The 16,494-nt window shown below is 41.6% G+C and overlaps 1 protein-coding gene across 11 annotated transcripts in view; it reads left to right on the top strand.

Moving 5' to 3' along the window:
* TRAF3 (TNF receptor associated factor 3) overlaps positions 1–11,929 on the top strand; it is a 70,448-nt gene extending 58,519 nt beyond the window's left edge. For all 11 annotated transcript variants that reach the window (XM_051769518.1, XM_051769515.1, XM_051769514.1 and 8 more), the window contains 2 exons: positions 2,690–2,864; positions 4,113–11,929. In XM_051769518.1, coding sequence (XP_051625478.1) covers positions 2,690–2,864; positions 4,113–4,684 — 747 coding nt within the window. In that variant the 3' untranslated portion in view covers positions 4,685–11,929. The remainder of the gene's footprint in view (positions 1–2,689; positions 2,865–4,112) is intronic.
* Positions 11,930–16,494: the final 4,565 nt, after the last annotated feature.

The raw sequence follows: 16,494 nt of genomic DNA, 5'->3' as shown, positions 1-16,494 counted from the left end.
AGTTGATCAGTAATATGTTCCTTCAAAGGAGAAGGACATATGATTTGTTTTCTAAGTCAAGTAGCACCTTTTCTAGTCTGTTTTTTAGCTTTACAGTTTTGCTCTATCAATTGCAATGGAAAGGTCCATTAGGAGGGAGAGAACTGCAAATATAACTCTTTAGTTCCTCATGACATTTTCTAAATTTTTTTAGTAATAATAGTGCTAAAATTCTGGAAGTTGTTAATCAGAAATACCAAACAAAACCTAGATGAAAATCAACATCAAGAGGAGCCCTTGATGGTTTGCCAGGCATATAACTCAGGATTGATGATCTGGAGAGGTCAGTTGCTAGAATAAAAAGTGCATGCAGAAAATTGATACCTACTTGAAAATTTATGAGTACAGTGTGAGACATCTGTGTGCTTTCTAATGGAATAATTAGAGTGAAAATCTCCACTGCTGCATTAAATTCAGATTTAGTACATCAGTATCTCCCAGTATGAGGGAAAAAGGTAGAGATGCCACTGCTTTTTAAAAATAAAGTAGAAGTCTTATATCTGATTATATTGTATCTCTTGAATTCTCATTCAAGGTACAGGAGATAAAATATTACACATCTGCCAGAGTGAAGTAGAAGCAGCTAAACCAGAATTGCTTGTGCATGTACAAAGGTAGAACGTTGCACACAGGTGAATGGAGAGAAGTTGGTCCCTAATAACAACTTTTAGTAAACTTCTCCCAAAAGAAGGATAGCTTACAATTCTTCTGATGTTTAGCACTTTGCCAGTTCCTGTAAAAGTGTGTTTATTCATTTTGTTTGATGCTGTGGTAGTGCACAGAGGTTCCAGCTGGAAATCAGAACACCTCTGTGTGAGGCACTGTACAAACCCACAGCCATGTTATTGTTCTTGCCTTGGGGAGATCATATTTGGTGTGAGTAAAGGGGAAAGATCAGCCTTGGGCATATTTTGAGTTTACTTTTGAATGATAACTGTGAACTAAGGGCCAAATCTTTTGGCTCTCCTCTTACAACATGTGTTTCCTTTTATATATATAGCTAACAGCCCTTCTCTGTTTTATTGTCTGATTATCATCAGCCTGAGTGAGAGGGTGTGCTTGTGTTGGTAGGTGGTGATTAGTATGTACAGGCAAACTGCTTCATCTGTTTATTGGGCCCATACCCCTGCATTTATGGTTCAGTACACAGCTTTCCTTCACAAAGTCGTAAATCTGTAAGTGAGATATATAACTTGTTTTAAAACACCTACAATAGAAATAAATAGTTAATGTTGAAATTTGCCAGATGACTCAGTAGTTTTGAGACGCTACAAAATAAGACTCCTAGAACCTGGTTTTGCTAGCTGCCTCATCAAATTGACAGCCTTCAATTAATCGTTCTGGACTTTCAGTGTAACTGAAACCACATGATTAAAAGCAAATGGCTAAAAGGGGAAATGAAGGTGGCATGAGGCAGAAGGGTTTTCCCCATCAGTGGGGAACATTGAATCCACTTGGTTAACCAGAAGGCAAATGCAAAATAACTTCATTTTCTTGTTTTGTACTCAACGGCCCCTTAATTTTTTTTAAGAAGTGAAAAATCATTTTAACACATAGTGACACTATATGATGAAAAACTATAAAGTTAGATTTGGAATTTAACTGTAGGTGGTAGCAAAAGTAGTTTCTTGTCTCAAATATTTGTCTTATCATTTGAACTTCACAAGTGATTATGAGGTTCTGGCTAAAATTCCTGCTAGTCCAAATTAGCTGTGATAATGTGAAGTGCTATGTATTTCTTGCATCAGATTTGAGGTAGACTGGGAAATATGTTCTTTATATTTGTAATATACTAAGGTGCTTGCAATACCCCTCTTTCAGAGAATACCGGCCTTTCTGTATATTTTTTTCTTGAGTATTATATTTCATGCCTTTCCAAAACCAACTGGGTTTTTTTCCTTTGTTTTCTTAAAAATACTCAACCAGCAAGCACCTTCAGGATGCATGGCTTATTCAATTTAGGAAGTAAGGGTGGGAATTTTGAAAGTGCTTTTAGGGGGCAGAAGTGGTATAGTTGTGTTTAAACTCTCGAGGGCTTCTGCTATTGTTATGGGCACATAATAACTTAGGCTTTGATGACTAATTTATGTGAGCTTGGAGCTTGCACATGTATGTACTCATGCTCCATGTGTGCAAGAGTAATGATGCTTTCCTGGAGGGGTAAGTTATTTTGCTCACTCACAATGATAAATGTGTGCACATGAGCAGCCATTTGATTCACACCAGGGTATGTTGTGCCCATACTTTGTTGCTTAAATACTCTCACATGAAACCCAAAAGTATCGACCCATAATACCAATATAGAGACATTCAGAATATTGTTCTTACATTGAAAGGTTTAAAAAAAAAACAAAAACCCCTACCTTAGACAAGAGCACACTAACCTTTCCCTTTTTTAAAATAAATCTGTTGTTAATTCTAATAGTGCTCTAATATTTATACCTGTGCAGCACTAAGTATTTTTTAAATGTTTTATAAGTACATGGACTATTCCTTTAAATTTTCAAGGTTTGTGTTACTAAAATATTTCACTTAAGCAAAACTTGCTTATATTTGGATTGAATCTTATTATCAACGCATAATCCTTTTTTAATGTGAATAAATTAATGTCTTTGCATTATTTTAACTCATACACTATTGCTTTATAAAGCGAGTGATCGACAGCCAAGCAGAGAAACTCAAAGAACTGGACAAAGAAATCCGTCCCTTCCGACAGAACTGGGAGGAGGCCGACAGCATGAAGAGCAGTGTGGAATCCCTCCAGAACAGAGTGACTGAGCTGGAAAGCGTTGATAAAACTGCAGGGCAAGGAGCTCGGAATACAAGTGAGTGCAAGCACAATGGACTGAAGTACTCAGCAGTGCTGTTGAGAGAAAAATGGTGTCCTTTGAATGGCACTCCCATTGTGGCTTTTATATGGAAACATCAATAATACTGATTCTTCTGATTTTTTTGAGTAGGAGACTGTGTATTTCCTTTGTTGATAGTGTGGCATTGCTTCCATGCTGTTTCTTAGGCTTGATTCTTGTCTTTTATTTTGTTTTATTGACCGTTCTCTTGATTACATTGTTAGTTCATTATAAACAGTTTCTCAATCGATCTTTGACAGCTGATAGCTCTCAGCAGCTTCTTTAAATATAGTCTTGGTATATTGACATCTTTTGCTACTCTTCTCCCCCGTGAATGGATCAACAGTATGGTCATCCATCTGAAACCACCCATCCTAATAGCTGCTACAGAGGGGTATTTGGTCCTAGGAAAACAGTGAGATCTGCTTAAGAATAAGGTTACTGATGTGCTTGCTGAATAAAGTAAAAACTAGAGTTTGGCAAGATAGTGTAGATCATATGTAAGTATTTAAATGATTGTGACAAAGACCTTAAAATTTAAGTTGATCTACATAAAATAAACTTGCCTTATGAATTTATCTGCTTCTCAGTATTGTATGTTGGCCAATTTTGCCAGTGTGCAAAGACTAACATTTTCATGTAGGGGAAAAAGGACACAGAAAACAGCCCTCCCTCCAAACTAAATAAATTGCCATATAATACAGAGCTAAGTTTGAATTTTTTGTTCTTTTATGATGAACTTTAGGCATGGTAACAGCACTGCACTTCTGAGACAAGTAGTGCCTGAAAAGCATGTTTTGAGTGATCAGCAGTGCTTCTGAATTTCAGAGGGATTATGTAGGCTGTGTGACTGCTTTCAAGGTCTTGACTGCTAAATAGCAATATGCAGATAATGCTACCAAGTCTCCTCTCAAAAAATGGAAGCCTCAATAGTTATATTGTTTAGTGACCAGAAAAAATTTGTTAGGTGATTTGAATATTTGACTTCTGCATTATTATTATTATTATTATTATTAACACCCACATTTGTAAAAATCCCAGTTAACCTATATGCCAGCCAGCAAACTATTGCCTGTGGAGACGGCTTCATCAGTGGCCAAGTGCAGTTTGGTTCTTGAGGAGGAAAGTGTTTTCATATACAATAGCAGCGCTGGCAGTTTGATTTTTACAGTCCTTTTAGAAAACAGCGGTTTTCTCACCCCCATCCCTTCTGCTTTCTAACAGGCCTGCTAGAGACACAGCTGAGCAGACACGATCAGATGCTGAGTGTTCATGACATCCGGCTGGCTGACATGGACCTCCGATTCCAAGTTCTAGAAACTGCGAGTTACAACGGAGTGCTGATTTGGAAAATCCGAGATTATAAACGTCGGAAGCAAGAGGCAGTCATGGGGAAGACTCTGTCCTTGTACAGCCAACCCTTTTATACTGGATACTTTGGCTACAAGATGTGTGCCAGAGTTTACCTTAACGGAGATGGCATGGGGAAGGGGACGCACTTGTCTCTGTTCTTTGTCATAATGCGTGGTGAATACGATGCTTTGCTTCCCTGGCCGTTCAAACAGAAAGTGACTCTCATGCTAATGGATCAGGGACCGTCTCGGCGCCACTTAGGAGATGCTTTCAAGCCAGATCCAAACAGCAGCAGTTTCAAGAAGCCAACTGGAGAAATGAACATTGCATCTGGCTGCCCAGTCTTTGTGGCTCAAACTGTTCTAGAGAATGGAACGTATATTAAAGATGATACTATTTTTATTAAAGTCATAGTGGATACATCGGATCTACCAGACCCCTGACATACAATGGGGGAGGCAGATTAAACAGAAGGCAACTCCGTTTGGGGGTTTTGTATCAGTTTGTCTTCAATCAGAGGTCCTAAAGCTCACAGAACCACCTTGTGGAACAGACGGAAGAGTTTGAAGGCATAACTGCATAGGGTCCAATTGCGAAAGTAGCAACACATTAAGAAATCATACCATGGTATATTTTTTAATAGAACTAGCAACACTTGAGCTCTGAAGAATCACTTATCCCTCATGAGGATAATGATTATGGTCAGAGAGGATTTTTTTTAACTTATTAATGATCTAGTCAATTGGAGGTGAAAAGACATATACAGTATGTGCTGAATCAGTTACTGACTTTTATTTCTTTTAAGCTAGAATACAAAAAAACCTTCACACGTGGGCTAGCTGGAAATTGTCAGCATGTTAAAAGAAGAAATGATGAAGTAATGTTGCAAATATGATATTCTTTGAAAAACTGAGGTGCAATCTTGTCTGAAATATAGTATATTGTCTTTTTAAGGCCTCATCTGGTCTCTGTTTTAATAATTACTTTGTCAGAAGATCTTGGAAAAGTATCCATGTCTTCTCAAAAGTATCTGAATCAAAATCATATTTTTATTTAAAGTTCTATTGTTACAGAAAACATTTTATTTTAAAACTGTTGATAGACTGATATTTCTTGGAAGAAAAATAGAATATATCAAACACTGGTTATCACTTGTGATAGGAAAAAAAAACTATTCAATTCTGTTATTTCTCTTTAGAAATGTAAACCTACAATATATGTCGTAGTTAATGACACTATTTCAAAATTAAGGAAAAATCACTCATGGATGCTGTGCATCATTATCAGATTTATAATTGTTTTCACCCTAAAATAGGGCATTTGTTGAACTTTGGAGTTCTAAACGGAATCCTGTACATTTTTTAAAGTTCTGCCCCATGCTTTCCAATCAAGCTATATATGTTGCACATTATGCTGTCAGCAGTATATAGTATTTTCAGTATTGGGGAGGAGGATTAGTGCTGAAAAAAGCCTCTATGTTTGTTCTGTACTAGCAGCCATTGCTTCAAGACAAACCAGCAATGTCTTAATACAGTGATGGTGGCTTGCATGCATACATGTGCCTTAGATGTGCTGTGCTGCTTATAAACCATAGCTTTTTATTCAGATTAATTCTGATATCTGAAATGGTAGTTTAATTGGACTTCAGGCATAATGTTTAGCCTTGTCTTCAGAGCCCTTAGGTACCTTGCAATGTACAGAACAGAAGCCAAAGCCCGTTCCTTTGGCTTCTGGAGCTTCTATGACTTGGCCATGGTGGAATCCATCTTATTCAGGTGCCAAAACGTTATGCTCAGTGCTCCTATGGAGCTTGGACTAGGCAGTCTCCATGGCCACTGTGAAGGCAGGCGACATTTTTCCTCTAATGCCTGTGGTTGTAAGGTGGCATCACTTGAAATGAACCCATCTGAGATCTCTGGGGCTGTGAATATTGATGCTTGTGACAGCTTCTCATAGCAGACAAGCATCCTAATGGGGAATGCACGGGCTTCTTTCTTGTAACAGCCTGAACTGTAGTGGAAAGCATTTGCTTGCCCTGAAACATGCTGATTGCAACCTGCTGTGTTCATCTGCTTCTGTTTAATAGCCTGTGACAAGCGAGTCTAGAGACATAGCCTGACTGTGGTGCTCTTTAAAACCCACAAACTGCTTAAACAGAGCGGACTTGCACCACCATGTTTTCAGCCTTCATGGGCTTAGAAGAAAACATTGCATCTCAGCCTCTACTGTCAGGTCGTATCAGTTTTCTGCTTTTTTGAGGCATAGTCACAATTTTTGTCCAAGGTGCAGTTGAATTCATGCCTTTGTATTTCAGCTTGTCTTTGCCGTTGTCTTTTTTGGCTGTGCCTTCACACACAGTGCCTGCAAGAAGTATTTATGGATATACAATGCATGCTAAGTGGTCTTCATGGGTTTTCCAGGCACCTGCTAGAATACTGCCTGCTGCTGACCGTCCAGGCTGTCAGCAGCAACTCGTCTTCCTTTTCTTGCCTTCCATTGTCCGGGTACTGTACTCCCTTTATGGTACGTAGCTGTCAACAGGTGCAAGCTCAAATATGGAGGCACGTGCTGGCATTTAATTTCTAGCACGGAAGGAAGGAGGATGTTCTGCACAAGAGATAAATATCTATAGATATACTCACACCTATATCTCTAGATATAATTGTATGGCACTTGCAGTTTTATGCAGGCTGCATAAGCAAACCCATCACTTACGCTTTAGGGCGAAGGTTCGCTCAACCTGTGTCATTTTAATAATTGTGAATGTAGGCAGCTGAGCTTTTGTGTTTGTGCATCACAGAATTTTACTGAAAACAGGATTCCCAAGTGGAAATGTCCAAAGGACTCTCCTCCCATTGCTAATGCATGTCTTGTAAACTTAAATGAAACCGTTTGGCCATCTCAAAACAGTTTATATCCTGTTTCGATCTGGGACTTGGAGGAGATTTCTAGTATAAGCAGGGCCCAGAATATTCTGCAGATTTGTGACTACAGTTTCCAACTCCTGTGACAGAATTGCGCTTCTAAATCCAGGCTCTTTAAAAGAGGAGGAAAAAAAGCATTTCCAGCCTTGGTGATTGAAAGAGGACTTTGAAACATGCGAATGTGTAAACCAATAGGGAAGTCTTCCTGAGTCTGCACACAGCCTAAACTAGTAGCTTTAAGAGATCTGAATATCTCGTCTTGGTGGGATATTGACTCAGAAACTTCGTAGAGAAGTTTAAATATGAACACTGCTAACTATCTTAATGCCGATCACTGTAGCAGAAACATCAGTCACTGTTGTATTTCACAGATCTCTATGCTGCTTTCCACATCTCCCAAGTGCCAAAAGCACCAGCTGCCAGAATCTTCAGCTTCACTTGGGCAGCTTTTATAATGCAGTAATGTGCTATCAATATAAAAATATTTTTGCATATATGCTTTTTATCACAGTTAATAAAATGGAGGCCTACTGCACTTATTTTTTAAAACTACATGAAGCTGCCAGAGAATTTCCAGTTTGCCAACCCTGCGTACTGTGAAATCCGGGATCTTGCTACACAAATGTAGACACCGCCTGCTGTGGAATACCTGAAGCCTTGACTGTAACACCCCTTTCTCCGCAGAACTCGTGGGCCATCTCTGTAGAGTTCTTACTGTGTACATAGAAATCGGTTTCCTCTGCTTTCCAGCAAGGAGTATGTAGCATTTTGTGAAAACAAGGCCACTGTATATTCTCTAAGTTGAAAGGAAAAGATACCTGGTGCTTTAGTCAACACTTTAAATTATTTAACTGTTTCTCTCATTGCTGAAATGCCCTTTTATCCTTTTTCTCTTTGTTCTTGACTAAGATATCCAAAGTTTTCTAGGGACTGTCTGTTTAAAGTGATTCATGGGGCAACAACCTGCCCTCATGTATGCTCTTGAATCCTGGCTAACTCCTGGAGTGTGCCATTATTGCAAGGGGGTCTCAGAGTATTTGCATTACTTTGAACAGAGTTTCTTCAATGGAACCCTTTTGTCTTCTGCTTAGTAATTCTTAGCAGCACACAACTGAAGTCTCTTGTTGGTATTCTTTCTCCACCATGATGCTCGAAGTTACATTCTCTAGGGAGATTCCAGTGTGTGACAATCTGTTTGTTGCCCTTTTTGTACACTCTCAGCACAGGGTGAGTGCATCTGTTACCTAGAAAGTCTTGAATTCTAAACAGGATGAAACTATTTGGGTGTTTAAAGACCAACCTGTGATTATGATGCAGCACCATGTCTGCATTACTTCTCCGAACTAATTAATTGGGGTCTTGTTTCAGTTACTGTCTACATGGTACACCTTCAACTGCTGACTTACAATATGCAATGTTGATTTCAGCCATGTACTGTAAATGTTGTTCTTCACAAAGAGAATGTGCAATAGGAAAAGGGAATGGTGGGTAGTATAATTTTGATGGAAAAAACATGCTAGCTTTCTTAAAAATACAAAAAAATATGAAATGCAGCTTATTTCCTTTTCCTGTGGTGTTTTCTACTTGGAAAAGGAAAGATGAAGATATGTGCCTGTTTCTGTGCCTGGTGAATTTCTCAAATGCAAAGGTAAAAGAGGTTTGTGTTATCTGGAATTTAAGTGCTGAACCCATCTTAGGTTGTGATTGTATTGCTCCTGTTTCCTCAGCTGGCCACAATTATGGCTTGTTGAGATGGAGTTTAAAAGCTACCACCTATTTGTATCTATGTTCCATCACCTGGGATAGGCATTTCACCAATAGTGCAGGGTTTCTGTTGATATTTTGTTTAGTTTTTAAAACACTGGTGCTGTTTGGTCCAAGAGAGAGAAAAGTGTAGGGAGTGACAGAAATGTTGCCTGCACTGTAGAAGAGTGAAAAACGTGACTGCAGTATTGATGCCTTGATATGATTTAACTATGCAAATATACAAATAGGTGAAGGGGGGGAAATTCTTGGGTTGCATACGTAATCTCTTAGTTTTTGCTCTGTAAATTACTTGTATGTGTGTAGGTACATCCATATACACACGGACATGCATGCACATGTATATGCAAAGTCTTTATGTAGAAGTGATGAAACAAAACCCTTTCCTCCAAGTTTTACTTGATCAATTGGTGCAAATGTAACTTGCTGCTGCTAAGGGAGGATCTTGGCTAAGGGCAGACTTTGGTTTCTTATCTTTCAGGTTTGAAGACCTGTATGTAGCAAAAACTGTTTAGCCTTTCTGAAGACCTTGAAATGTAATTAAGGACGTATGTTCTTCCTCATGCTCCGATAATTTGGAGATTCCTGTGTTTTAAACAACCATAGTGATGGGCAACTTTTTAATTGCGAATTTTTTCCTCTAATTTAGAAACAAAAGATGATAAAAAGCAGCTGGACCTCTTCCTGGAATTCCTATTCTGTTCAGTCAATACGTTTATATTCTGGTTGACCTTGAAGTCATAGCTGCTGCAATAAAAATGATTGGTTTGGCAATTTAATCTGTCTGAGAATAGTTTTTAATACTGTGTACAGTGCATAGCAAGTGCTATTTGTCTTTTCTGGAAAAAAGGAAATCAAGGATGAGATGTGAAGTGACTTGTCCAGAGTCACAAAAGGAATCTCCTGGAGCTGGAACTGAATGAGAGGTTTTCCAGGTCCCTAGTGTTATCTCCAAATCACTAGGGTTTACTTTTTTAATACATTTCTCCCTTAAAGGAACCGAAAAACAAGTTGACATACACTGAAGACCCACGTCAGGACAGTAAGGGCTAGAATAAACATACAAGCTGTCATGATTTGGGGTTGTGCATGTGTGGTGGCCCAGACGTGGGTTGCTCTTTGGCAGTGCTTTGACAGCCTGCAGAGTGGAAGGCCAGCACAGCATGTCAGTGTGAATAATAGCAGCAAATGTGTGTCCTGCTCTGTTTGTTCAGAATCACCTAACAAAAGAAGTCTCGTTTGATGCTCCTCTTAACTGAGGAGGGAGAATACCATTTTACAGTGAAGTGGGTTCATCTTTGTTCTACCAGTCAGTGTGACTGACCATTTCTTTCTTGTGGGGCTTTCTCCCTTTTTCTGTAAACCAAAATCTAGAGGGCTTAATTGTTCTTTCCTGCCTCTTAATCCAGGCCTTTGCTGAGAAGCACCAGATAGGAAGGTGGTGGAAAACTTGGGACTGTTGATTCAGGGATATCCTCTTAAGATTTAGAAGAGTAGAGATATACAACACATAAGGGATCTGACTATTCCTGTTTCTCTTCTAATTTATGGTCAAGACTGCAGCTTCTGTCTTCCATTTCATGATGTTAGTGTAGATGATGTAGGCTGTGTTTTCTCATTTTTTTCCCCTCCAAGTTAGGATTAGTTCCTTAGGGTTCAAATAAGTTCTAAATTTCACAGAGAAGCACCTGAACCAAAACCTTGGATCCAAACATCCCAGACTTTATGTGGAATTCAAATCTGGATCCCAACTCTGTGGCTTACTAACCTACCCATTTGGGGAAGGGTTTGTTGTCTCTATGTGGTGTTTGTGTTCTTGGTCCTTTGGAACTAAGCTTTTAATTTGGTTGCCAGTTCTGCAAGGACTTTTTAACTTCTTAGGAATGCCGGTGTTCACACGCTCCATTGCTGGCAGTGTGAAGCGTAGTGATAAAATTTGACTCTGTCTAAGGGTTACTGAGATAAACCAGCATTATCATTCGTAAAGGTCATTTTCTTGCGTAGTGTTCCGAGCTTTGTATTTGAATATAGCTCGCACCTGAAAGGACACGTATTCCAACTATGACCTGCATCACTGGCAGAGAGTTGTGTAATCTGTACTTGTGGAATGGGAAGGTACAAGCTTCCATCGTTGCTGATGCATCGTGTAATCCACCTGTTTTGTTTTTCTTATAGCTGTTGTCTGGTTTATACTTTTTTTTTTTTTTTCAGTTTTATAGAAACAAATATGGGGACGTTCAGGATTTTTTTCTACAAGGTATAAAACTCCAATGAATTAGTGGTGACTAGAGAGCTGTGAAAAATACCCCATTAGGAGATGATGGGCTAAGTGTAGGTCCATTTCTCTTAGACAAGTAGGATAACCTTTAAGATGCATGGAACAACATAATAATCAGGAAAACTAAAGCTGAAATTTGTTTCCAAGAAATTCTGTAAGAACTATCTATGGAAAAGACATCAATGATTGAGAATAATGTACAAATTAATGTGTTTGAAACTTGTGTATCCATTTCTTTAATCTCATACTCTTCAGTGAACGGTACACTTGTGTTCAGTTTTATGATCAAAAACAAAGACCAAAGAAGGCCAGCCTCATTTGATTGTGTATATTCTGCCTGTCTTAATTATCAATAGCTGTAAGGATACAGTGCAAGTGATCTGGTAACCAGTGGTTCTCGTCCTTTTCTTTTAGGGGGAAAAACAACTTTAAAATGTATAATTTATTGCTCAGCAATAACCATGTTGTTAAAATAATAATAAAAAAAGGAATTAGCAACATGTCTTAATTTCCCAATAGCATTATTATATGTTGTATTTCAGTTTACTGTATATTGTGTTTTTGTATTTATTTGTGTTTGGAGGTCTTGCTATGTCTTTTTGTGTTTAAATGCTAATAAACAAGGACAGTGTGTAAGAGTGTAGAATGCCGAACTCTGAAATGCTAAACTGTGTTATTAAAGGAAAAATAAATAAGTAGGAAATCATATTTTTTAAAAAAAACTGGTGTGTTGAATTTGAATGACTGCTGTTGACTTGCAGATGACCCAGGCTCATCCTTTCTCCTCTGTGAACCCACTGTGCATTGGCTGTTCAGTGCTTTGTGCTTACACACCCAGTAGACCTTTTCTGTGGCGTTTCCTGTCCTCTGCACAGGTAACTTGCCATAACTTCTATCAGAGTCCTATTTTCCAGGCACTATCTCTGCCTGAATAAACTAGGTGATGGTGTTCATCCTAACATCAGTGTCAAGTGCAAATAGAGTAGAAATAATTGAAATGGCTTTTCATGCATTTGTGGTACACTGGTTTCCCAAAGAGGCGTGGGAGAGTCGAAGCGTGGCTCGAATGTCTGAAGATATAGATTTATTATTTTTTCTTCTCCAGTGTCATTAGTGACTCTTCTCAACTCAGAAACGCATTTCAGGTGTGTGTTTGAAATCACAGAACATGATGCAGTCTGTAAAAACAACACACTGTTCTGAAATGAGTGGAGCAACAATATTTCCATCATGTTTCAGATTCAGCCTAGTGATGAAAAAACTCTGATCCCCAGAGGTGATGTATGAAGCATGTCTCTTCTATTAAGCACCACACTGTCCTTCTGTTTCTTCTTCCCTACGGTCCCTCCTACCCCTTTCTTACTGAAATTTCAATTTCCCTTCTTTTACGTCACTGCAGGGGTAATACTGGTTTTAGCAATGCCGGAATGTCCTGTCTGTGCTCAGAGACAAGACTGCACTGTCTTGGCAAAAGCTGCTGCTGTGCTGCAGACTCCTGAATGTGAGTACGACCTGGCCAGCCCATACTGGTGTTTGCAGCAGGTAGTCTGAAGTGCTGGCCACGTGCCCTTCCTTGATAAAATGGGGATGCCAGAGAAAAGACAAATGCAGGAAGGTGGGCATGGTGAGAGGAGAAGGTGGCACACCATCCTCATTGCGTGCAGGATGTGCTGAGGTGGCTGTTCCTTTCTGCTGCTAAGAGCAGTCACTACATGACTCTCGGGATGCTCTGGCATCCGCTGCCCTGCTCATCATACTTTCCACTTGTACTCCCACGATTGGCACTCCAGGCTGCGCCACTTGAAGCTCTTCACATCTTGCTGTGGAGCATGAAAGGGCCGTGAACTTCCTTGTTGTCTTAATAAAGCACGTTACTCTTTGGGGAAGAGCAGACTGTGCTATCCCCAGGGCTTCTCCTCCTCCCAAACTGGGAAGTGTGATGCTGCTCAGACATGATGTTTTTGTCATTACATCATTGCAGCAGAATAGGCAGGGAGGAAACAAATTGCTTTAAACATGAAGGCAAACAACAATTGTCTCCTCGCCTCCCTGCTCCTCCTCCCCCAGCAAAGAATCACAATTGAAATGACACATGATGCCCTTCCTGGTCTCATCAAGTCCTTATGAAAGGTTTCTTCTTCTCGACAGGTCACAGTAGGTGACTGTCAGCTTTGTGGTGTGCTTTCCCCTGGTGGGCAACACGGTACTTACAGTGACAGGAGCAGAGTGCCAGGACAGTGGGGTGAGCAGCACTCCTGGGATACAGAGGGTGCTGGCAGAAACAAACAGTGCCTGAGCATGGACCTGCTGCTGGGGCCATCTTTTGCAAGAACTGCAGGAGGGGGGTTAAAAATTTTTTGAGAACTTTTCCAGAGCTTCAAGCCTTTGGTTTGCTTGCTGTCCAGTAAGAAGAAATCAGAGGTTGTCAAAATGCTCAGTCCTGCATATGGACCTATGTCCTGCTCTCTGCCTGCTTCAATGCAACCAAGTCCTGGATCCAGTGATCAAAACGAGTGGTGAAAGAGATGATTTCCCCCATCCTTCCCCAAAGCCAGTTTTCCATAAGTCAGTTGTGCGGCTCCTTCCTGCGTGCCTGGATTGAGCCCTGGAGGCTGTCACTGTCTAGTAATGCATCTGGCTTGCCCTTGTTTGGCCCAAAGAGGTGATAACCTGAATGTCTTCCTTTGACCCCCCTGGAAAATGTGGCACCTGGGGAGGCTGAGCCCACTCAGATCTCTGCTCCTTCAGGTTGGGTTGCAAACACTGGATCTCAGTGCATGCTCTTGTGTGTCTTGTAGGCTCCCAAGAATGGGGAATGGCCCAAGCTGGGAGCTGAATTCCCACTATCAGGGCTGGTAAATACAGAAGAGACCTCATGAACTGACTTCCACCCACAGGCTGCACCTTGGGTTAAGTGATGTTTGAGCACAGCTGGCAGTGCCAGTTGTTTTGGCAGCGTCACTGTGCAAGTGGAGGCAGGAGCTCTTTGCAAACATATTTGGATTCTACCAGATATTTCTACCTGGTTGGTGGAAATGGCCTCAGCATGCCCTTTACCATCAGCCTGCAGGAACATGGGTGAGGCATGAGCCTGTCCCCAGTCATGACCTTTTTAGCAGATGTCCCTGGGGTAGATAGTGATGGCTGATAAGTGGCATTCAAGGATAAAAAGAAATCTCTGCAAGCACACGGTTGGATGGAATGGGCTGGTTCCAGTGTGCAGTGTGGTGTGGGCTCAGGACTGAGAAGCAAACCTGGTTGCTCACATCCCTCCATCCACACAGATCTCACTCCGTAGCTGCTCCTTGAGGCCACTCCTAGCAGAAAGCTCCTTTCCCTGCTTCATGCTACAAGATAAGTGAGTCAGAGTGATAGCTCTGAGATCAAATGTGATCCCCTCCAGTGACTTCTCCTGCCTTACTGCCCCAAGGGGAAGGTGACTGTGTGGCTGCTGTAGGCCTGTAAGCACTGGCATGCAGCTCCAAAGAGAGTTTAACTCCACAGATTGACTTGTTATTCACCTTTAGCTCCTGACCAGCCCTGAAACGGGGCCGTGCCTCTCCTGGCAGCACACACAGCTCCTCTGGCACCAGGAATTGGTTCTGGCAGTATAGACTGTGCTGTTGTACACGAGACATTATAATTTTTTTTTTTTTTAAATTAAAGGAAATCCCACAGGGGGATTTTCTCTGTTTGCTGCTAGGGTCTGCCTGCTTTGAGGGCAGCCATGAGATGTAAGAGCTACAGGGGCTGTCACCCGCCAGGGCACTTCTACCCTTTTATTTAGGATTAGCTTCATGTTGAAACTTTAAGCACTGTTGTGCTGTGCCAAGGAAATTGGCAGACACTGTGTGCCTGGGTACAGCCTGGCCCCTGCACTGGAGGTACCTTCGGCACTGGGGGTTTGGAGTCAGCTTTTGGCATGCCTGTCCTCTCCCCTCTGAGGCCACAGCATGTAATATGGTTATTTACCACAAAATAATTTTCCCATGCACTTAATGACATTCTGGGGATGGTGCCACTGCTGCTTGGTTGTTTGGAGGGCTGCAGGGAGCGTGTGTGTGTGGGGGTTATCACCCACCTTGGGGACTGGCGCTCACAATCATCACTGCTTAATGCTCAGCTCTGGGCTCCCTTTCCAGGTGCAAAGTGCCTGGGCTGAGGGCTCATACCTTGTGTTGCAGGCTACAACTGTTTTAAGTGGTAAGAAGAGATGCAGCTGTACAACAGGGAAGTTCCAAGAGGTGCTGGATATCCCTGATGGGCTTTAGGAGGTGGCTTTGCAGTCTGGCTAAGGGGAACAGTGTTTCTGGCTTCGATACTCAGTGCTAGGAAGGTCAATATCCACTGTGTGCTGTTTCCCCTCTGTGGTGGTGATGTGCTTGCCCCAGGGGTATTGCAGGCAGCCAGCACTGGGGAGCAGAAGGACCGATGGGCATCAAGGAGTAAGTAAAATGTGCTATTTTTGCATTAGGGCAGCTGCTTTAATCTCTGGGGACTGCTTTCTCCTTTTCTTTCATCTTTGTTTCACTCTCCCTGTAAGTGCCTGATGCAAACCTCCCTCCTGTGCAGCCTTCTGTTGTGCCTGCCTGGTCCTGAGGCACAGTAGCAGCATCTTGGGATGGCAGCAGTGACAAAAGCTGGGATGGAGAGGAGCATGCTCTGACCTTGGGGAGAGACCTGCAGCAAGGGCTGGGTTATTCTGTCCCCTTGCTCACAGCAGTAATGCTGCAGTGAGCAGCTGGCCCCTGTAACACAAGTTTTGCTGAAATTTCTGTCATTGCCCTGCCTAGTCCTATCCTAATGATGGAGCAGGGGGAGCAGGGACTGTCCATCCTCGAGCAGGATTTCACAAGCCTTTGGATGAATTCAGGGCAAATTGGGGATTTTAGGCCTCTGCCTGCTTACCAGATGAATCTTGGCTCACTGAAAATCAAGTATCAGCTTTGTTGGGACCTGAGCTGCTGAACAAGCAGCGTGTAGAAGCAGCAGCTGCAGGGTTCAAAAAGTAAAACTAAGGGTGTGAAGCACCTCTCAAAACACTGGTTTTCAGGGGCTATGGTATTGCTCCCTGGACAGGGTCCCATGAGAGATTTCTCCCCTCCTGCCCAACCTGGCCATGCTGAAGGATGCTGAGGCCACAGACAAGCGTGCACCTGCCCTCTGCACACTCCAGTCCTTTCTTCAAGCTGCTGCTGCTGAGTAACCATGATTTATATTTTTTCCCTTCCCTATTAAAATACAGGGCATCTCACTGCAGCCAGCATTCACCCCGAGAGTCCTCTGG

Source organism: Manacus candei, unplaced genomic scaffold (genome assembly GCF_025592945.1).
Source record: "Manacus candei isolate 608988 ecotype Guabito, Panama unplaced genomic scaffold, ASM2559294v1 h1tg000109l, whole genome shotgun sequence".
Classification (NCBI taxonomy): domain Eukaryota; kingdom Metazoa; phylum Chordata; class Aves; order Passeriformes; family Pipridae; genus Manacus; species Manacus candei.
Note: the sequence above shows the minus strand (reverse complement) of the source record. Positions and strands in the feature narration are given on the sequence as shown.